Source organism: Hypanus sabinus, chromosome 10 (genome assembly GCF_030144855.1).
Source record: "Hypanus sabinus isolate sHypSab1 chromosome 10, sHypSab1.hap1, whole genome shotgun sequence".
Lineage (NCBI taxonomy): Eukaryota > Metazoa > Chordata > Chondrichthyes > Myliobatiformes > Dasyatidae > Hypanus > Hypanus sabinus.
In genome coordinates, this window is record NC_082715.1 from 20,563,964 (window position 1) to 20,587,998 (window position 24,035).

Consider the following 24,035-nt stretch of genomic DNA (forward strand, 5'->3'; position numbering starts at 1 on the left):
TATTTGACTTGGGAATATATCATCTTTTCTTAATCTGTGCTGGATTTGAAACGGGAACTTGCTGCCCAATGCACTGTGAAATTTTCATCAGGATCCACTGCCATCTTTTTAAGAGAAAACAATAGAAAGCAAATGTTCAGCATAATCCACAACCCATAAAAGAAAGAATATGTATCACCTTTACAGAAAACTGGTCAAAAATTTGGAAGGAATATTTTTTCAGCCATTACTTCACAGAAACGGCCTGGGAGTTGTCTTTCCCAAATTTAAAAAAAAACTTCCATGTAAGTAATTCACATACTTATAATAAAGGCAGCTGGAATAACAAGACTAATTTTGGAAAGGTTCCTGAACCTTCAAATTTTTCTCTAAAAGTCAAGTGCATTTTAATTATGCATTGACATACCACTTAAACCCATCAATCCTGGAGCTTTATACAGCATTTTCCAAATCCATATTTTAAATCTTGCCATACAAACTAAATCCCTAATTACCATTCCTAGAAGGAATTCTCTACAGTGTTACATTAAACATTTTCAACAGTCTATCTATGAAAGGAAAATCTACATAAGCACAATAAAGTACTTACATTTCAAGCAATTCCAGCAATTCAAGGGAAAAGTAAATTTTATGTTTTTTTGTATCTAATTTGGATAAGAAACAAAAATAACTCACTTTCATAAGGTTTGAAGAAGCACTCAGGTGGGTTATTAGAGCTATACTCAACAACTTTCTCCAGTAATTCAGCAAGAGCTAAAGTTTAAAGAAAGACACAAGATGTTAATGCACAACAAAACAAACCTGGGGAAAATTGAAATAAATGGAGATGCAAAAACAAACAACAGAAATAGAAAATGCTGGAAATACCCACTATATTAGTCTGTGTCCTTGGGAGGAAAATCAAAGTTAATTGTTAGGTTAAAAACCCTTTGATAAAAATTACCTTCATGTACTATTATTTAACTGAAATAAAACATCTTTTAAAAATTTGAGGCATTCTGTAGGATGGAAGTCAAATATTATCTTTCAATTACCCTTTCAAACGAAAAAAAGATTTTTTATAAAAAGCAGTAACAAATGTTTTTGAAAAGAAATAGTACACCTGCTAGCAGTTTTATGTAAAATCCAAATCTATATTTCTTGATTAGATGTTTTAAGCAAGTTGTCTTATTGTTGGTAGCACTGAAAAAAAACCCAGCAATTTGACAATTTATTCAAACCTCCTATCTACTGACCAAAATATTTTCCAGTAAAAGCAGACATCCATCATTGAAATGACAATATTAAACAAATGGAAAGTAGTTTTTGTTCATTTCAGTTTTTCAGCATCCAGAAATCAACAATATTATACAATGTGCCCCAAAGGTTAGAAATGTAAACAAATAGAAGCCAGACTAACTTTTGATTTGCCAGAGAAGAATAGATAGTTTGCCTACTTATTATTTTTAATGCAATTAGTTGTTCAAGTAGTAAGTTATTGCACAGAGGGAAAGTCTCCTTTATATGAAACTCTTACAGAACTTCCACTTGTCCACATTGATGCATCTTAATCCCCAAATTCTGATGTCAAAAGTCTACACAGATAATTAGCATTGGGTAATGTTTCCAAGAAAAATTACCTGGGGTGATGTTACTGTGTTCCTTACCAGGTCTCAACCATCATATACCAGCTTGTACTCCATCCCCTCCCCCACCTTCATATACCAGCTTGTACTCCATCCCCTCCCCTCCCCTGGCTCTGCCCTCTTCCTTTCCAATCATGATGAAGGGTCTCAGCTCGAGATGTTCACTCTTCCTTCCTTTTCATTGATGTTGCCTGACAAGTGAAGGGTGAGGTGATGAAGTAGGAATTTGGAGAGAGATAGGTGGAAGAGATAGAAGGCCGAAGAAGCTGAAATATGATAGGAGAGGATAATGGACTATGAATGAAAGAGAAGAAGGGGAACCAGAACGATGAGGTGGGCAGGTGAGGAGAAGAAAAGGTTGAGAACATAGCTAGAATGGAAGGAGAAGAGAGAAGACAAAAGAGGGGTAGAAAGTACCAATAGTTGGAGAAGATTATGGTCATATCATTAGGTTTCAGGCTATCAAGATGAAATATGAAGTGTTGCTCCTCCAACTTAGGTTTGGCCTCATCATTGTAGTGGAAGAAGCTGTGGACAAACGTATTGGAATGAGAATGGCAAGTGGCCACTGGGAGATCCTGTCTTTTGCAATGGACAGGGAAAAGGTGCTTCACAAAGCAGTCCACCAATCTGCATTAGGTTTCAAGGTCATGTATAGGAGACCACACCAGAAGCACTGGATGCCATAGATGATCCCAAAACACTCAAAGGTGAAGAGTCACCTTATCTGGAAGGACTATTTGGGATGCTGATTGGTTTTAGGATAGACAAGGGAATCAAGAAGAGTGGAAAGTGAAGAGGCTGCTTATTGTTGATTCATAATAGGATTCAATAGACTTAAGGATATCTACATTAGGCACATATGTGTCTTTTGATGTAGCAATTATCTGTGCTTTTTTTGAAAATATATGCAACAGATTAGATAGATATTCTAAAAGATCATCAAAGCACCAATGACTGTAAATGATTCAGAACTTCAGAACAGTAAGGCCATAAAACTTATGATACATTCTTGAAGAATTATTTTCCTAAATCTTTAACTGGATTTGGATTATTTTTCAATCTGAGGAAACAGGATAACTTACTGTCGATTTTTCAAATAACAATTTATATTCAGAATTTATTCAGTCATTCAGAGTTTAGGTTAATCTCTGTTGTAATTTATTTTTAAACACATACCTTTGACTATTCCTTTTAAACAAAATTCAAAATAAATTTATTATATTCATAACTTTAAGGTGCATGGAAGTAGGTACAGAGGACATGTCAGGGGTAAGTTTTTTTACGCAGAGAGTGGTGAGTGCGTGGAATGGGCTGCCGGCGGCAGTGGTGGAGGCAGTAACGATAGGGGTTTTTTAAGAGACTCCTGGATAGATACATGGACCTTAGAAAAATAGAGGGCTATGGGTAAGCCTGGGTAATTTCCAAAGTAAGTACATGTTTGGCAAAGCATTGTGCACCGAAGGGCCTGTATTGTGCTGTAGGTTTTCTACGTTTCTTTTTGTCACTATATACAACTCTGAGATTTGTTTTTCTTGCAGGAATACAATAAATCCATAATAGAATCGATAAAAGACACACCAACTTGACCGTTCAACCAATGTTCAAAAGACAACAAATTGTGCATATACAAAAGGAAATAAATAAACAAGCAATAAATATGGAGAACATGAGATGAAGATTTCTTTAAAGTGAATCTGTAGATTGTGGGAACATTTCAATGCTGGGGCAAGTGAAGTTGTGAAATCTCAGCACAACTTTTGTTGGAAAGAAGCAGAATATAGCTATTTCTACAATTCCGAAACTAATACCATCTGCAGAATGTGGCCATTGCTGATGAGACAGCAGTCAATGCCCGTTCCTATTTGCCATTAAGAATTTAGTATTCTTGAACCACTGTGGTGCTGCTGCCTTCAGTTTCACAGACAAAAAAAAATGACAGAAAAAAAGTTAGATTTTCAATTGATTGGCAAGGCAATTATAGAAGATTATGTGATTTTAGCAGTTCTGTGAGAAGACCTCCGCCCAGTCTTCTGTTGGGAAGTCACTTGCAGCTGATTGGTGTGAAGCAGTGTAACTGACAAGCCTTGATGCCTGGATTATCAGTGAAGTTTGTCACATGGTGTGAGCAGAGTCATCTGCAGCTTAATGTGAAAAAGACTAAGGACCTGGTGGTGGACCTGAGGAGGGCTAAGGCACCAGTGACCCCTGTTTCCATCCAAGGGGTCCGTGTGGACATGGTGGAGGATTACAAATACCTGGGGATACGAATTAACAATAAACTGGACTGGTCAAAGAACACTGAGGCTGTCTACAAGAAGGGTCAGAGCCATCTCTATTTCCTGAGGAGACTGAGGTCCTTTAACATCTGCTGGACAATGCTGAGAATGTTCTATGAGTCTGTGGTGGCCAGTCCTATCATGTTTGCTGTTGTGTGCTGGGGCAGCAGGCTGAGGGTAGCAGACACCAACAGAGTCAACAAACTCATTCATAAGACCAGTAATGTTGTGGGGTGGAACTGGACTCTCTGATGGTGGTCTCTGAAAAGAGGATGCTGTTCAAGTTGCATGCCATCTTGGACAATGTCTCCCACCCACTCCATAATGTATTGGTTAGGCACAGGAGTAAATTCAGCCAGAGACTCATTCCACCGAGATGTAACACTGAGCGTCATAGGAAGTCATTCCTGCCTGTGGCCATCAAACTTTACAACTCCTCCTTGGAGTGGCAGACACCCTGTGCCAATAGGCTGGTCCTGGACTTATTTCCACTTGGCATAATTTACCTATTATCATTTAATTATTTATGGTTTTATATTGCTATATTTCTACACTATTCTTGGTTGGTGCAACAGTAACAAAACCCAATTTCCCTCGGGATCAATAAAGTATGTCTGTCTGTCTGTCTGTCCCACTTCTAGTTTGCTGGCATCAAGACTGTCATTGAGATTTAAAATTGATGTATGGTTCTGACATTATCAGTACTGTTCCAACGAACTAACAACAGGAAAACAAATAAGAATATTTTAATAAAGCTAATTAAAATAAATTAAAAAGACTCTGTTTCAACATTCAATGGAGCTCCTGCATTGGCCTGATTAATAGGACAGATTTCCTGGCAAAAATATCTGGAAAATCTGCAGAGAATGAAGAGATAATGCAGCTGCCCCAAAATCAGTTATCAGCTGAACAAAAGTTCAGTAGGTCTGGAATCCCAAACTTCACTCCAGTCAAGTAGGTAAAAGGTAAGAATTTACAAGGAAGATTATAAATTTACAACCACAAATCCATCCTATTGTTGAAGAAAAGTTTAAAGTTTCCATTGAAAATAGAAATACTTGCTTTTTATTTTGTACTTACAGAATGCTTGTCAAAAATACATTGATAATGATATAACCTTGAAAACTTACTGTTTCCTTTGATAATTTCAGGCCTGGTTGTCATAGTTTTACACAACAGCTTTTTACAGCACTCTAACCAGTCTGCCTGCTTCTCTGAATTCTTCAGTAATTTGATAACTTCATTATCTAGGCAGAAATAAGATCAGTTATAGGTTATATTACATTCTTGTTTGAAGAAAATCACTATATTCAGACAAAATTTGCATTGTAAGTGGTTAATAAACAGTCAACATTTTGGGTTGAGACCCTTCATCAAGACTGACAACAGGTCTCACCCTGAATACTTCCCTCCATAAATGCTGACTAACCTGCTGAGTTCCTCCAGCACTTTGTGTGTGTTACTCTGGATGTCCAGCATCTGCAGAATCTATTGTGTTTATGAGCACAATCTGAAGACATGTCAGGACAACAACTCAAAAATGTCACCATACACTCCGGTGCCAACATAGCAAGTATACAATTTTCAACAGAACATGCATCCAATATACAACAGCAAAACAAATCCTTTCCCAACTCTCCACGCACACACACCACACACACACAAACAGAGATGTGCTAATCTTCCTTTAATTACCCATTAAAATGTAATCTTGCAGAAATGGATTGCAGAGACAAGGAAAATGTCTTCTTTTCTTCATCCATCTTTTTGTTTATTTCTCTTTTATACTGAATTTCATTCTCAATTAACCTCCTGTAATTTATACTTGTGCCTCTTTGTGTGGTTTACTTCATAATTCTACATCAATTACTTTGGTAGTTGCTTGCCAGTTAAATCGGTCCCAGATGAAGGTTTACTTCATACACTTACAGCTCAAGCTGTTGTTAAGATTAAATAGTCAAAGACAATTTTAATTAATTGGATAAAACGATAGAACACTACAGCACAGGAAACAGGCCATTCAGCCCTTCTAGTCTATGCTGAAACTTGCCGAACGATACTCCTAAGAGAAATGATGGCCAAAAGTTATGAGGGCAGGGATGAGATACTGGGATTATATCTGCTGGACCAGTAAAAGTCATGAGATAATTTAATACCGATTGAAAAGTATAAACTCTTTTGACATGGTGAATTGTGAAAAGCAATTTTCCCTAATTGGTAGTTCAGTATTACTAAGCATAATAGCACTTATTGTCTGGAGTGGGGTGGCACGGGGTGGTAATAATGGTCAGCCATGTTGGATGAGTAGTTTCAGAAATAGGTCAGGCAGAGTAAGGGTAACAGATGTCTTTTCAGAAGGACATTGGTGAGGTTTTATAGCAATTTGATGATTTTGTGGCTTTATATATTTTCTCTTTAATTCCAGATTTATTTAGCTGCCTAAATTTAAATTCTCCACCTGCCTTGGTGTCATTTGAACACAAGTCTCAGGATCAAATTTTCCAGAACAATAACTGCTATACTAGATTTGAACCCAAGTCTTAGAATCAGTATTCCAAACAATGACTGCTATACTACTGATATTAAACAAAAAATACTGGAAATACTTTGCAGGTCAGACAATGTTTGTTGTAAAAGAAGCAGAGCCAATGTTTTAGGTTGAGGATGCTTTGTCAGAATTGGTAAGAAAGAGAGGCTTATTAAGTGGTACTGAGGATATGGGAGGGAGAATGTCTCTATTAGGGTAAAACCAGTGGGATAAGCTTTAAACAAGGTGTTCAATGAGTGAATGGGCACAATAGACAAAAGATTATATATAAAAGACTGCTGAGTAATGAAGTACAAAGCAGGAGGTATATTCAGCAGGTCATGCTAGTCCACAACTCCCAAAAGAAGAGTTTAATACAAGAAACAAACAAGTTAAGCTTATCTACCAATTTACCCAAACTGTGATTCTGTCATAACAATGACATGGTCAGATCAGTCATCAATATCAATGAGATACAAGAGACTGCAGATGCAGGAATCTGAGTCTTGATGCAAGGTTTAACCTGGAACACTGACATTTTTTCCACACCCCACCCACCCACTGTAAGAAATGTATAGAAAATTAATAAATAATGAGAAGCAAAATATTTTAAACAGATTCTGTAAAACATAATATAAAAGCAATGGTCAAAAGCAGTTTAAAGTGATAGTGTGCTGTAAGTGTAGTTTTACCGATGTATTAAAATAATCTCCCTCAACACTTTTGCACTGCTGTTATGTTCATACTGGGTAATGGCTTTCAGCAAATATTCATTAAGTATTTGAGTAGAGAGGATCATTTCATGTGACAACTCTGATCAACCATCTTCTTTCTATCTGAGGTGGCATACACAAATTAATATTCTTTTTTAATAATGTGAAATGCTATTGTTATTTGTATCAAGTAGGAATGAACGTCACTTTCACCCTTTAGGTGTCCAACAACATGTTTTAAGACATTTCTCAAAGAGACTTACTAATACACTCATTTATTAATGTTTTACCTTGTTTTGGAACATGATTTTTCACTGGTTCTTGAAGGTAACTCTTTGGTATCGGATAAGAGGAAAACAGCGGCCAAGGATATGGGTCATTTTCCTGGGGGATAAAGTGCAAAATAAAATTGGAAGACAGATTTAAAGCAATGAATTTATTAAGTCTTTTTTTAAACAGCATCTTAGGACGTTTTCAAGGTTCACTGTTTTCCTCATGAAGATAATATATTATAATCTAAAGCCTCTAAACTAGAAAGACTATTCTGCCACTATCACAAGAAAAACTAGCATAACATTCCATGCAAAAACTATTATTGTACTGTACTGATGTCTATGAATAAGATGCTAACACCCAAAGGGGAAAAACAGTATTTTTAGTTGGATTACTAATATTTTTCCATGACAGTAATTTCCTCATCCTTTGTGTAAAGTTGACGGCTAATAGAAACATATAAGCTTACAAAAAAATGCTGAAAGAGATGCTACACCTTGAGCATACTGATGAGGGTAATTACAAACACCACATAATCGTTCTCTGGCTACATTTGTCCACAAAAAATACGCCACAAAAATAAAAACTACGGGTTATACATCATAAATCAATTAACTTACATGGCTCAAATTATTTTAGATGCTGCAGAAATTATCTATTTTTCATCAATAAATCAAATGGTTGCAATTTGCCATTACTGACCATTATTATTTCAAAATTGCTGTAGAATTCTTGTAATAAGATCAAACTGCACTCAACAGATCTTCAGACAAGTCTGATCCATATTTTTGTTCTCATATTTTCTATGTTTAAAGTTACATTTAAAGTAAAATTAATTCATAAAACCTCAAAATCTTTACAAACCGGGTGGATAACAGAAGAAAACCTTGCAAACAGTTTATCAATTTACTTTAAAGAGATCAAAGAAAGAGACCATTTAAAGGCAAGATCTATTAGGACATTGTCCTTTTCAATTTGAAGAATTCAGAAAATTCTCTGGATGTTGTTAAGAAATTCCAAGTTAAACAGATGTGGACAGCTTTAATCACATTTCCAGCGAACAGAAATTCACAGCTCATAATCTTCCCAATGTGGCATTTACTGGCATTAATTCAACAATGGTGCTCACTAAGACTAAATGTTAATAAATTCCTGACCTAAATGTGTAATCCATGAGTAATGAGGTTGTGCATTGGCTATGTCAGCCTGCACGCGAGCTGAATTTTCTTCTATTCAATAGCTCCCCAATGTTCTTTCCACTTTGGATAATAAAATTACACCAATTAAATTTCAGTTGTTAAAAGAGTAAAGATCACTTGGGATTCATCAAGGCTGAAAAACCACATTACCTCTCACACTGGGCTACTTTTTTGAAATATTCTTTGAAGCAATTAAGACAGTTTAGAGGACATCAAGGCCCAAAATGTAAAAATGGGATCACCCGTTGAGGTGACATTTACTATTAAGGGATATTTACTATGAGGGATATTATTAGACAACAGAAGAACCAATACTTAGCCATATGATGTTGGGTATCTTCATTTGAAAAAGATTTTCACAATATTCCACCTAAAAAAGTTGGCAATTAAACTTCTGGTTGTGGGACTGGATACTATTATAAGATGGTGGAAGGGTAGAAAACAATTGGGTAGAAATTGAGCAACACACACAAAATGCTGGAAGAACGCTACAAGTTTTGTAGAATCTGCATATTCTCATGTGCTTATGGAAATGTAAAATGAGCATTGACAAAATGCATTTCAGGGCTGAAATGACTAACACGAGAAGACACAGTTTTAAGGTGCTTGGAAGTAGGTACAGACGGGATGTCAGGGGTGAGTGGTGAGTGCATGAAATGGGCTGCCGGTGACTGTGGTGGAGGCGGATATAATACAGTCTTTTAGGAAATTCCTAGATAGGTGCATGGAGCTTAGAAAAATAAGAGGGCTAGTGGTAACCCAAGGAAATTTATGAAGTAAGGATATGATTGGCACAGCATTGTGGGCCAAAGAGCCTGTATTTTGTTGTAGGTTTTTCTATGTTTCTAAAATGATAGTACAGCTTGCAGATCAGAGTTTTCTCATCCACTGTCTTTTATTGGACTGTACAATTTTTTTACAGTGATACCTTAGTTTGGGTTGATGACTTTTAGGACAAAGTGCCAAAATTATATCAAATTCTTTTAGTTTAGCGGGTTGAGAATATGTAATTGAGTTGGATTTTCAGTCCTGTACATACATAAATCAGTATCTTTTATCTGTCAGAATGAAAGGTGATTACAGATCATTTGCTGACTGAATCATGCCAATCCAGGAATTTGACATATTCTGCTGATGACATTTTCAGTCATCATATGCATTCTGACAATGGCTGAGGAAATGAGTACACATTGCTCCAAAGTGTGTCACTGAACAATATCAGTACTGCCAATTTCAATAAGATCTTCATTCCCAGCAATATAATTTAAGTCACTTATCCACACAGCTGAGAACACAAGTCAATTATTAATTTATAGTAGAATCACAAGGTCAAAGTCCATAGCTTCCTAAAAGTAGCTGCACAAGTTGATAGGGTGGTAAAGAAGGCGTGTGACATGTTTGCCTTTATTTGACAAGGCACAGAGTTCAAGAGCTGGGAAGTTATGTTGCACCTTTATAAGACACTTGTTAACTGCATCTAGAGTACTGCATTGAACTCCGGTCGTCCCATTATAGGGAGAGAGAGGAAGAGGTTTACCAGGATGCTGCCTAGATTACAGGGCAGGCTACAAAGAGTGGTTTGTCTAACTAGGGTTGTTTTCATTGGAGCAGTAGAGGCTGAGGGGAGATCTGATAGAAGTTTATAAGGGAGGTATAGGTCTACGAGGGTATTTTTCTCCCAGAGTCAAAATATCTAATGTAGGAGGGCTTGCATCTGACGTGAGAGGTGAAAAGTTCCAATAAGATGAATAGGGCAATTTTATTTAAACAAAAAATGTGATTAGTGCCTGGAATGCACTGGTAAGGGTGGTGGAGCAGGAAGATATGAGCCTTTACAAGGCTCTTAGATAGGCACATGAATATGCAGAGAGTAGAGAGATATAGACCATGTGCAGGTGGCAAGGATTCATTTAATTAGGTGTCATCGGTTTATTAGTTTGGTACAACTTAGAGGGCCAACGTGCCTGCTCATGTACTATCTCACTTTGTGCACAAAATTCTATGTACCTTTTCCCCTTCAGTGCTAAAGTTCATGACAGTATTATGATCGTACTGGTTTTTTAGTTGCCCTCTGCTGATTTTTAAATATTTCCCAATCCTCTAACTTCCCACTAACTTTTGCTCTATTATATGCCCTCTCTTGTCGCTTTTATGTTGGCTTTGGTTTCCCTTGTCAGGCACAGTTATGTCATCCTGTCTTTAGAATAACTCTTCTTCTTCTTTGGGATGTATCTATCCTGCGCCTTCCAAATTGCTCCCAGAAATTTCACCCATTGCTGCTCTGCTGTCATCTCTGCTAATATACTCAATCAACTTTGGCCAGCTCATCTCTCACACCTCTGTAATTCCCTTTGACTTTATCTTCTCCCTCTCAAATGGCAGGGTTAATTCAATCATATTATGGCCACTGCTTCCTAAGGGTTTCTTTACCTTAAACTCCTTAATCAACTCTGGTTCATTACACAATCCCCAATCCCCCAGTAGCCTCAATCATACACTGCTCTAAACAGCCATCTTGTAGGCAGTCTACAAAGTCTCTCGCTTGGGATCCAGAATCAACTCCAACCTGCGATTTTCTCAATCTACCTGCATATTGAAATTCCCATTGACTATTGTAACACTTCCCTTTTGACATGCATTTTCTGTCCCCTGCTGTAATTTGTAGCCCACACCTTGGCTACTGTTTGGGGGCCTGTATATAACTTCCATTAGGGTCTTTTCACCTTTGCAGTTCCATAATCCTACCAACAACAATTCAACGTCTTCCGATCCTATGTCATCTCTTTCTATGGATTTGTTTTCTTTTTTATAATCACAGATCCACGTCACCCTCTTGCCTGTTGCATAAACTTCCACGTCCGTAAACTCCTCCCAGATTCTGCCACTCACCTACACACCAGGGAAAATTAACAGTGACAAACTAACCTGCCAAGTTGGGAGGTGGAGGAAACTGGACCACTAGGGGTAAACCTATGCAGTCAAGGGAAGAATCTAGAAACTCCACATGCTCATACCAGAAGTAATGGGTTACTGAAGCTGCAAGGCAGCAGTTCTAATATTTGTACACTGGATGCAGTCAATTTGTTCTATTTGTAGAATTGCACGTTGAATTTGCAACTGCAGCTTAATTATATTTCCTTGTAAGATGGCAAATAACAAACAGTTACAAGAACCAATGTCAGCATAATGTGACAAAAGATCAATGGATAGTGTACAATTTATTTATCTAACAGCATTAAAATGAATATGTAATTTTCACAAAGCAGCCCAAGAATTACTATTCAATATGTACCATGATAAATTTAAGAATGTACTTAAATTTCAAAATAGACATTTAAAATAATCAAATAATGGATGGTACGCAGAAATAGAAATTAGGGAGGTGTGAGGAAGCCATCAACAACTGCTAAAATGAAAGTCGTCCAGTGGTGTAGATTATGAAAACAAAGAATAAATGTTAAGTGCAAAAAATATTCAAAATTAAAGCTAGAAATAGTTGTGATCTTTAAGAAGCACTCCTCAGGGCAATTATGCAGCACACCCAGGACTAGTCAGATTATGAATCACTGCACCAAACTCCAGGTGTGTTTAAAATTTGCATGTATCCTTTTGTGCTTAAATCAGCTGGAATCAAGGCCAAATTCAGGATTAGTGGAGGGGTAGGAGCTTCCACCAGTGGTTAGAGGTCTGGTTCCAGGTGGGACCTCAGTCATTGTAGACTAACTAGAGTTTGATTGATTAAATGGAGGAAGTGATAGCTAGACTTTAATACCCTGTTAGGATTGGTAACTGGGGTGTTGATGATGGAGCTTGAAGATTTGTGGAACTGAGCATGGCTGATTTCTGGAAATGAGCAAATGGGGAGTCAGGTAAGATAATTGTTCAGGCAGTTGCTAATTCAGGCTTGATCCATTTGGGGAGAAGCATCAGACTGATTTGCAGTGGAGATTTTTCAGGCATACACTACTAATGAATGGTTCTACAACAGCATGGCATAATATCTATGACAACTCTCCAAATGAAGCATGCCATAGGAAAAAGTTTGATTTTACACATCAGACATATAAGCATGGTTCATGCCAGAAAGTGCCCAGAGAAAATATTCAGTATTGTACAACAGACATCATTAGTATGCTACAGTCGAATAAAGATCCATTTTCAATTGCACAGTGCTATGAGAAATATCTATTAATTTTACACAAAGAGCAAGAATTGTAAAATATTCCAGGCTTTGTCTAACTGTAGTTGACTCTTAAACGTCCTGAGAAATTATGTGAAAGCCACTCCATTCAAGGTAATTAGGACATGCAATAAATTCAAGCCTTGGCAGTTGCAATGACATCCGAAAGAATGAGTTAAAAAAATCTTTGGCAAATTTTACATTCTATTAGCACATTTATATCCCCATTCTAAATGTTATGCAAACTGTCTAATTAAATATGCCAAGCTACGACAGTGGTAATAATGGTAGAATTTCTAATGGGTAAAGTTAAGAGAAAATGCAGGCACGTGAAATACAATATAATTAGCACAGCATTAAAATATTAAGTGGTACATTAAAATTTCAAAAATTATTTGAAGTACTGTAGGTTGTTAAATGGCTATTTCCTATATTTAAAATAATACAAAAACAAAATTATGGTCAGGTCTGTGGTTACACATTTTTATCACTAAATCACTGAGATATCTTTAGTGTGAGCTCTAAGTGGCAGGAGCAAGTAAAGAAAGCTAGAATGCAAGCAAAAACTTATATATGCAAACTTAAATTTATTTTAAAATCCTTTCCTTTCTTAGAATCACAAAAGAACACAGAAATAGAATGTCCTCCTGACCATTTTATTCCTTGACCTTGTGTTTCAGATTCAGATTATCAACCACAACTCGGTTGTGGGTCCATTGGGCCTTCAACTCTGTATGGATGAAAATCCACATTCTGAGTGCACAAAACGCCAATAATTCAAATCACACTCAGCAGATGGTGGTGTTGTAATCTATCTTCTTTCACCTACAGCCATATACTGTGTCTTTGACGTTTCAGCACTGTTTTACTCAGCCAGCTTTCCTTTACAAATTTTTGAAAAAAAACAAAATGTTTATTAAGGCAACACTCCCTATTCCAGCTCTTAGCTTCATCCCACCCCCTCCGGTCTTCTCCTATCATTTTGCATTTCCCCCTCCCCCCCCACTACTTTCAAATCTCTTACTATTGTTCCTTTCGGTTAGTCCTGACGAAGGGTCTCGGCCCGAAACGTCGACAGCGCTTCTCCCTATAGATGCTGCCTGGCCTGCTGTGTTCTACCAGCATTTTGTGTGTGTTGTTGTTTGAATTTCCAGCATCTGCAGATTTCCTCGTGTTTACTCCCTATTCTCAGCCAGTTAATTGAGGATTTACTGTTAATTCAGTTAATTCTGCCACATTTTTGTTGGAATAACTGTTTGCCCTGCAGTCCAGAAGATTTCCCAAATCTGTTTATTCTAACTGCATTTTACCGCATCTCTACTTCTCTCATGCTTTTTCATTCTTTTGACCATAAAGATAAAAGGCTCAACCTTTTGCCTGTTTTTCCATTATTAGGGGCTGACGGGTCTCCTAGATCTAATTGCCTAAATGAACTGTATTTTTTGTGTCGTGTTTTCTTGTAAAATTGTGCAAATCAAATAACAGAGCATTATTTAAGATAAGAAATAATTAAAAAGTTGGCATTTGGTGTCATTGCACAAAACATACTGAAGAAACCTGGCAACAGAAATATACAAGTAATTGATTAAAACATAAAGGACAAATTAAATGTGGTCTTTTTGTAATGGAGAGCCAATTGAATTTACTTACGTTTGGACAGTCAGAACAGTTTTTAGGGTATGTGTGAGTACTGACAATGGAAGGGTTTATTAGTGTCAGTGTAAGATTTGAGGTACAGGTAAAGTGGGCATCATGCACACAAGTTGCACAAATTCAAGAAGGAATGATGGAGATTTTCAAAGAAGAAGCCAACAGATACCATTGACTTTCCTTTGTTGTTAATGAGCTCATCATAGGTGCCACAAGAAACACAACATAAACACATATTCCATTTGAAATAAAAAGGAAGCAACAAGACACATAGGAGAAATGGAGAATTTTCCAACCTTCTGCAAAACTCTTGGAGGTAAAACCCGTTCTGAAGCTCCCCCGATAAGATCCATGCGGACAAGTATGTGATTTCTCTCCACAGAGAGACCATCAATTATGAAGTCCCTTAAATACATAATTATAATTGAATCAGGAAAAATAGTTTTAAAATCTAAAACAAGTAAAAAGGTTTTAACTTACCCTAGATTTTCCAAGTCTTCCTTAACATTTTCCTTTTGTGCATTTAAGAGAATTTGTGATAGATTGTATTGGGATTCTAAAAGTAAAAGAGTATCCAGATTGCAGCACAAAACACTCAGTATCCTAGAGAAACAACAGAATGATATTTAAGAATTAAATAAAATTGTGCTTGCTTGCTACAAATGAAGCACATAATTTTCTAATCAATGCATGAACATTTATAGAGATGAAGGAAAATGAGGCTAATGAATGGTATAAAGCAAAAACACGTTTGTTGGATGGGAACATAGATCAAGTGTGATGGGTGTTTTCAATTTGTTACTTCCATGATTTCATTCTTTTATATCCTTTTATACTGATACCTATACTTCCCTAACCATGTTCCCAGTGTGAAAAGTATTTATTTTAGTCCTTCTAAATAATATTAAAATTTCACTGATGTTGGAAGCTTGAACCAGATATTGGAATATTCAGCTTTGGACTCAAAACCTCAGAAATTTCAAATGAGCAGACACAGAAAGGAATCTCTGAAGTTAAATGCAGCAAAGGATACAGACAGAAATAGTAACACCTTACCGTTGTGTAGAAGCAAACTCATGAACTTATCATCTGTGATCAAATTCACCAATGGATAAATATTATAATCTATCTACTTTTGGAGGCTGTAATCACATTAATTTTGTCCTTGAAAGCTTTCAGGAGTTCAATGAAGACTATTGAGGCTACAGAGGGTATCAGCAATAAATGTTATAGATCTGACTACTCTTCTGTAAAGGTTCCTTTAAAATAATACTGTTTGTGTTTGCCAACAGTGATAGAAATGAACCAGCACAGAAAGGAAACTTTACAAAGAGTTTTGCTATATACATTTAGTCTCCTTTGTAAAGTCAAACAGCACACTTTAGTGATGCCACAAAGGAAAGCTACTTGTTGAGTAGAAGAGTGACTTGGAATAAAATATTCAACAAAAGAAAGTCAAAAAATAATACATTTCCTCAGAAAATTATATAAGTAATAGTCACAACACAAATGCACATACAACCCTGACTTTCTTTTTCCTGTGGGCATACTTAGCAAATCCATAGAACAGTAACTGTAAACAGGATCAATGAACAAAAAACTGTGCAAATGCAAATATAAATAAATAGCAATAAAAAGAGAGCATGAAATAACAAGATAGAGTCCTTAAACTGAGACCATTGGTTGTGGGAACACTAGAAATAGAAGGAGTGTAATTATTCCCTTTTCTTGAAAAGTCTATTGGTTGAGGGGTAGCAATTGTTCTTGAACCTGGTGGTGCAAGTCCTTAGTTACTTGTACCTCCACCTGATGGCAGTAGTGAGAAAACAGCATGACCTGGGTAGTGAGGTAGGGAGTTACTGACCCTCTCCACTTCTGATCCTCCGATAAGTACTAGTTCATTAAGTTGGAGCATGTTAGTTTATAGCATAAGGCAATTTTATTTGCTGCTATCAGTTTGTAATGTAGCAAAAATAATTTTAATGATCACAGGGCAACAAAAGCAGCAATAATGGTTGTGGTATCTTAGGTATTACAACATGTGGGGTTTAAAAATTTGTTCACAGGATTTTTTTTTAATGCTGTGGAAAATCAGTTTAATCCCAAGTAGAGAAATGTTATTGATTTATGAATGGTTTCATCTCAACTTTCACTGGTATTTTCATTTTCCTTGGAAATTCTGGTGCAACACTCAAAATTTATTGGTGTAAGATTTTTAGTTCCACCTGTCTGAAATATAAAGGTTCTCACTTACTCACTTAGAATCAAATTTTACCAATAACCTTTCCATGAAATGATGCTGTTAAAGGGCCAACACTCAAACTGCATATTTAGTTCTTTGTCAGATCACCATCCAAGCTATGGCCTCAATATCCATTGTATGCATAGACTGCTTTGCCCACTAAGGTCACAGTCATTCTTAGTTTCAAGCCACAGATTCATCCCAAGCTGCTACTGATCTCTGCTTTATATCTGGTTTGACGCTCATTCAAACATTAGGAAATTCATGCAGAATCCACATGCTCACAAAGAAAATTTCACTGATTTCTCTTTTAGACTACAAGGGCAACCACAGCAGGTGCTGTAATGTGTCTGTGTTACACATTTCTTCAAAAGGTAGGCATTCATTGATGATATTCATGTAAGGCTTCCCTATCAACTCCTGCCAAGAAGCACTGGCAGGTCTCCATTGCCAGCTGATACAAAAAACATGCCTCCTGTGGTTACTGTCTCCACCAGTATGTCCAGATTTCTCTGGGTGAACTTTCCCACTTCCTTCTGCCATTGTAACAGCAATTCACTCAGTTACAACACCTGTTTATAACTAGAAAAGTGTTAGTTGCTTTGTGTTATATTCCTAATGAACAGCACATTGATGCTGAGGGTGATTTACAAACACTTCACTAGAATGTTCAATAGTTCCATTTACTATCAGAGAATGTATACAATAAACAACCCAAAATTCTTACTCCCAACAGAATCTTCTGTTAAAATAAAGTAAGTCAGATTCAGTACAGCATTAAACAAGAAAACCTGACAACATTGCACTCGCTTCTTATGCAACTTTTATAAAAGTGTGAGAATGATCCACTATTTTGGTTTGAGGCCAAAATTAAAAATGCCATGGAGAAATTTCTCAGCCATGGATTGCACATAAAATACAGTACACCAGCATGTTGATCAAGGTATTGAACTGGTATTGATCTGGAGATATGAGTTTAAATTCCATCACAGCTGTGAGATTTAATTTGAGCAATTAAGTAAATCTGGAATAAAAATATAGGTTCAGTAATGATGACTATGAAACTACAAGCAGTCATGAAAAATCCATCTGTTTCGCCAATGTCCCTCAGGGAAAGATATCTGCTATCCTTTGAAATGAACAGCAACATTTGCATGAATACATTATTTTCAGCTGTTAGTAGGATGCCACTTACCTAAGTCCAAACATATGGGAATGCTCATAGTTGAACAGCGAGTGTATTTTGGCATTTGAATTGATAATTATCAGTCGGTCAATTACATCCTATAAAAGAGAAGCACTGTTACACTGACTGCAACACCATTTAGAGGCAGACTAGTATAAAAATAGGGGACTAAAGAAAAAACCTGTTTATAAGTTTGTTTTATATATTTTGTAGACAAGCATACCAATGTAAGTTAGTCCATGCACCGACAAGACATACAAATTCTTTGCTATAGTTCCTATTTTAGTATTCTAATAGACAACTGTAGTATCAATATAGGCAGAACTTAACAAGACATCCACTTGTGAGGCATCTAAATATAAGTTTTAGCCAATGACCCTTGATACTGAGACCAAATATTCAAATAATATATCAACTACCTATAAACAGTATTAATTACCTACCCCCCCACCAGCTTGGAAGCTTTCTTATTTTATTATTTTACAATATAGTGGATTTAATTTGGCTTTTTTTGACACTGTGCAACAGAAAAAGACTCTTTCATGTCAAAATGAAAATAGATCTCTACAAGGTGATTTAAACTAATTTCAAATATAAACCACAAAATGACTGATTGTATAAGAATTCACCCCCTTCAAGTTCATATTTAGTAGATGCACCTTTGTCAGCAATTACAGCCCTGAGTCTGTGTGTGGATAGGTCTCTACCAGCTTTGCACATCTGGACACTACAATTTTTCCCCTTTCTTCCTCACAGAACTGCTCAAGCTCTTCAAATTACATGGGGATCATAAGTGAACAGCCCTTTTGAAGTCCAGCCACAAATTATCAATTAGATGAATGTCTGGACTCTGACTTGGCCACTCCAGGACATTAACTTTGTTGTTTTTAAGCCATTCCTGTGTAGCTTTGATTTTATGCTTGGGATCATTGTCTTGCTGGAAAACAAATCTTCTCTCAAGTCGCTGTTCTCTTGCAGACTGCATCAGGTATTCCTCCAGGATTTCCCTGTATTTTGCCACATTCATTTTACCCTCTACAAGCCTTCCAAAGACAGCTGCAGTGAAGCATCCCCACAGCATAATGCAGCCACCACCATGTTTCATGATTGGGATGGTGTTTAGTCTGATGGCCAAAAAGCTCAATTTTGCTTTCAATAGACCATAGAACCTTCTTTCAGCTGACTTCAGAGACTCTCATGTGTCTTCTGGCAAACTCTAATTAAGATTTAATGTGAAGTTTTTTCAACAGTGGCTTTCCCCTTCCCACTCTCCCATAAAGCTGCGACTGGTGAAGCACCCGGGCAACAGTTTTTGTATGCACAGTCTCTGAAACTTGTAACTCCTCCAGAATTGTCATAGGTTTCTTGGTGACCTCCTTCACTAGTGCCCTTCTTGCACGGAGTTAGTCAGTTTTTGAGGATGGCCTGCTCTAGGCAGATTTATGGTTGTGCCATATTCTTCCCATTTTTCGATGATTGACTTAACTGTACTCCAAGGGATATTCAGTGACTTGTAAATTTTCTTGTATCCATCTCCTGACTCGTGCTTTCAATAACCTTATCGCGGAGTTGCTTGGAGAGTTCTTTTGTCTTTGTGGTGTTGTTTTTGCCAGGATACTGACTCACCTTGCAGATACAGGTGTATTTTTACTACAATCAATTGAAACACCTTGACTGCACACAGATCCCCATTTAACTAATTATGTGACTTCTAAAACCATTGGCTGTACCAGTGATGATTTGGTATGTCATATTAAAGGAAGGTGAGAACTTATGTAATCAATTATTTTGTATTTTATATTTGTCATTAATTTAGATCATCTTGTAGAGATCTGTTTTCACTTTGAGAAGGAAAAGTCTTTTTCCGTTGATCAGTGTCAAAAGACAAATTAAATCCACTGTGATTCAATGTTGTAAAATAATAAACATGAAAACTTCCAAGAGGGGTGAATTCTTCTTTCAAACATTGTAGCATCCCTTTTCTATATTAATTGATTGCTGCATAAGTTATTTCAAATTATTCATTCCTTGATCAAAATGAGGAGGTGAAATAGGCAAAGGTTAGTATTGAATTAGAATACAAATCAGAAGAACAGAAAATGCTTCTGGCATCTTCAAAAGCAGGTCACAAGAAAAGATGATGGTAAAGAAAAGCTTTTGATTGCTAGTTGCACTTTTAGCCTTAAATATGAAAACCATGTATTCAGTTCTGCTCTGGAAACAAGCATATACAGTAATTCAATCAGACAGCAGCACACAGATATTGAAGACTGATTACTTAGGAGCTGCATGTTGTATCTGTGCACAAATAAATAAAAGCAGGCACATGGGAGATGGCTTTAACTGGTATATCACATTGCAGTGAGAGAGAAAGAGAGAGAAGAAACAAAAGAAACAATGTACATGGGCAGACTACATAGTCTTTTGGGAGACACTCTGTTTCTTTCAGGATAGTGCTTCTGGACCTGTGGAGTGGCATCAGGTTTGGCAGGTTTCTTGTCAACAGTAACATTCTCGTTATGCCTTTGTGCCTGTGCTGTGGTATCAGCTTTAGTAGGTGTCTTGCCTAAGATGACTTTCTTGGTTTCTGGTGTCAGGATGCTGTCAGTGACGTGATCATCACTGGGGGGTAAGTTCAGTGACTGTAATGTGCCCGTCTTGTTGGATACAATCGACTCTGGTGTGTTCTTCGGTTGAACATCCAGTATCTGGTCCACATGACGTCTCCATACCTGATCTCCAACATCCACTGTGTACATCAGCAGTCCAGTTCCTGTGTCTACCTGTCTTCTCAGTAATCATGCGCTAGGAATTCCTGTCCAATTTCAGAGCTCCTTCCTGCTTCACTTGGCAACCGGTTGAACTGTTTATTCTGCACTTCCGTCCGTTGGTCTAGTTTCAGGAGGTCAGTGCGAGATCTCAGATTCCTGCTCATGAACAGCATTGCAGGTGTTTGATTTGCTGTTGCATAAACAGAGTATTGATACATAAAAAGGAAGTTGTCCACCTTGTACTGTAGAGAAGTGTCCTCCTTGTCCATCGTTTTAATGGAAGGTTTGGTTAAACCTTTCAGCTAACCCATTTGTTGCTGAGTGATGAAGAACTTCAGGAACAGCTGGAATTCTTCTGACATGTACTGTGGTCTGTTGTCACTCACATTTTGTTCTGGTAAGCCATTTCTGGTGAAGACAGTCCTCAGAGCGGAGACCATTTTTGCTGAGGTGGTTGACTTCATTGGTATATCCTCCGGCCACTCCGAATGAGCATCCTCAGCAATCAGAAACATGGAGCCCATGAATGGCCCAACAAAGTCAATATGTACTCTTTGCCATGGAGATGACACCACTCCCACGGGTGTAATGGTGCCTGTGGGGGTGCATTTTGAACTTTTTGGCATCCCAAACATCTTTTGGCAATATTTTCAATCTATTTATCTATTCCTTTCTCAGACATCTTCTCATTAGTATTAAGCAGCTGCGACAGCCTCTGGTTAGTGCTACCATTTAGGCTGCCATTGCCTGTTGATGTCACACTGAGGGCTTTGATTGAGTGCCAGTTCCATTTGGATTGTTCTTAACCATTCACATCCAGAAAGTGCTGGCTCTCCACTTTTCAACACATGAACCTGTAACTGTTGGGTATGGCCTCCATACATCACATTTATTTTCAGTTTGCCTTTGGGAAACATTTTTTCACCTGCGTAAATTTTTAGCATCACTGAGGTCTTCTCTAATGGTATCAGAGAAAACAGTCTGTTACAGTCAGCCTCTGGAATTATGGATAAAGCTGACCCTTTACCCAGCTGCATTTTCGGTTTTATCCCGAGACATCTATTGTGATCCAGATGATTTTGCGATCTGCTTCAGTTACACTATGCAGTTCTAGGCATGTCAGTTCGTCTTTGTCAGACTCTATGTTGTCTGATTCTGTTTTACATTCGGTAACTTTGTTTAGTTTTGTGTTAGAGATTTTTCACTCTGCCATGCTTTTTCTCTGCCTTGCATATTCTCTCTATGTGACCTTGTCTTTGAAACTTACTGCAGACTTTTTCTTTGAGCCAATAGTCATTTTCATTATGGGAGGACTTGCCACATTGATAACATCTTTGGCTTTTTGTACCATTCAGGGACATTTCTGTATTTCACATTCTAACCTCCTTTCCTGTAGTTCTGCTGCATCTTCTAATGATATTGCAATGGTCAATGCCCATTCTAAGGTTAGGTCTCTTTCAGATAGTGGTCTTTTCTGAGTGCTTTGACAATGCATACCACATATGAGCCTGTCCCTTAATGTATCAGAAGGTCCATTGCTAAAGTCACAGTACTGGGAAAGTATGCACAGTTCTGCAATGTGTTCAGAAAGACTTTCATCTTTTGATTAGTTCCTTTTGGAAAATTTCAATCTCTCAGCTATTGCCAGCAGCTTAGGGCTCAAGTGATTTTGTAAAATTGTAACAATTTCATCAAAAGTCTTGCTTGCTGGCTTTGCAGGGATTACTAAGATGTGTAAGAGACTGTATATTCTAGGGACCATTAAGCTAGGAGGTGCAGGGACTTTTTTTTGCTCCTCCACATTGTTTGTGTTACAGAACAGTTCCACCCTCTCAATATATGTCTCCCAGCCTTCATTAGCACTATCAAATTCGTCAGTTTTCCTGAATGAAGCCATTGTCATGTTACTGTCATTTAAATTCAGTGTATCTTTCACTGTTACTCATGGGTTCCTTTGGAGCATCCGTGACAGCTTTCTTGTGCTGTTTAACTCTCACTATTTCATCCTTTAACTGTCGGTGCAGTTTGTGATATTTTCTGACATTCAGGTTTGTATTTGTTGCTAATTTGTGTGACTGTGCACAACTATATATCAATTAAATATATATCAATCCCCCAGTTATGTCCCCCTTCACAGTCCTCAGCAGCCCTGTGTCCACCGTGGAGAACTTCAGGTTCCTGGGAACCACCATCTCTCAGGATCTGAAGTGGGAGCAGAACATCAGCTCCATCCTGAAGAAGGCCCAGCAGTGGATGTACTTCCTGCGGCTCTTGAGGAAATATGGTCTGCCTCAGGAATTGCTGCTGCAGTTCTACACTGCAGTCATTGAGTCTGTCCTGTGCAGCTCCATCACTGTGTGGTTTGGAGCCGCCACCAAGCAGGATAGAACCAGACTACAGCGCACAGTGAGGACTGCCGAGCGCATCATTGGAGCCTCCCTGCCCTCTATTGTGGACCTGTACTCTTCCAGGTTGAAGAAGAGGTGGGGAACATCATAAAGGACTCCTTCCATCCTGCACACGGACTGTTTGAACTGCTTCTGTCTGGTAGGCGCTTCAGATACCTCCAGACTAAGACTAATAGGCACAGGAGAAGTTTTTTCCCTACTGCGGTCACTTTGCTGAACAGTTAACTGCCGGTTAACTGTCAGCTAACTATTATTTGGATTGCACTACCTGTATGTATAATCTATATTTTCATTTATATTTATCATTATTATTGTTATGAGCAGAGAGACAAGATCTGCCGGAAGTAAATTCCTTGTATGTTCACAGGTACTTGGCGGTTAAAGTCTGATTCTGATTCTGATTAAATAAAACCACACTAAAAGCTAAAAGTGGGAGATGGCTTTAAATAGTGTATTCATGAGAGACAGCGTGAGAGCGAGAGAGAGGGGGAACAATGTGCATGCACAAACAACAGATCAATATGTAGTGCTAGGGGTGGGGGGTCCTTGCTCTAAAGAAATAGATCCATATATTACAGCGCACACTGATACCACTAAAACTATAAACTATTACTACGACTGAAAAACGCATTGATTTATTTCACTCTTATGCGGGATGATGCTGCATCACTAACAACATTTCAAAACTATTTAAATGACAATGGTACTCATTAGGATGTTCTATGGCACTGACCGTAGAGAACTCACTATATAAAATAAGAACAACTGTAATAACTTTGAATGTTGACATGGTTTGATATTTTAGCTGTTCATAATTTTATCAGTTATATATTTCAGTGTCTTCACTGTGGAAGACCCAAGAAGGATGCCAGAAATTCAAGAGCGTCAAGGGGCAGAAATGAATGTAGTTGCTATTACTAGGAGAAAGTGCTTGGGAAGCTGAACGGTCTGAAGGTAAATAAGTCATCTGGATCAGATGGAT

General features: G+C 37.6%; 1 protein-coding gene across 4 annotated transcripts in view; it reads right to left on the minus strand.

The window, feature by feature from the left end:
• The window catches only part of tbc1d32 (TBC1 domain family, member 32), a 210,966-nt gene that overhangs the window by 52,647 nt on the left and 134,284 nt on the right, over nt 1–24,035 (minus strand). For all 4 annotated transcript variants that reach the window (XM_059981480.1, XM_059981481.1, XM_059981478.1 and 1 more), the window contains 6 exons: nt 17,884–17,972; nt 14,927–15,049; nt 14,743–14,851; nt 7,435–7,528; nt 5,035–5,151; nt 676–753 (listed from right to left, as the gene is read on the minus strand). In XM_059981480.1, coding sequence (XP_059837463.1) covers nt 676–753; nt 5,035–5,151; nt 7,435–7,528; nt 14,743–14,851; nt 14,927–15,049; nt 17,884–17,972 — 610 coding nt within the window. The remainder of the gene's footprint in view (nt 1–675; nt 754–5,034; nt 5,152–7,434; nt 7,529–14,742; nt 14,852–14,926; nt 15,050–17,883; nt 17,973–24,035) is intronic.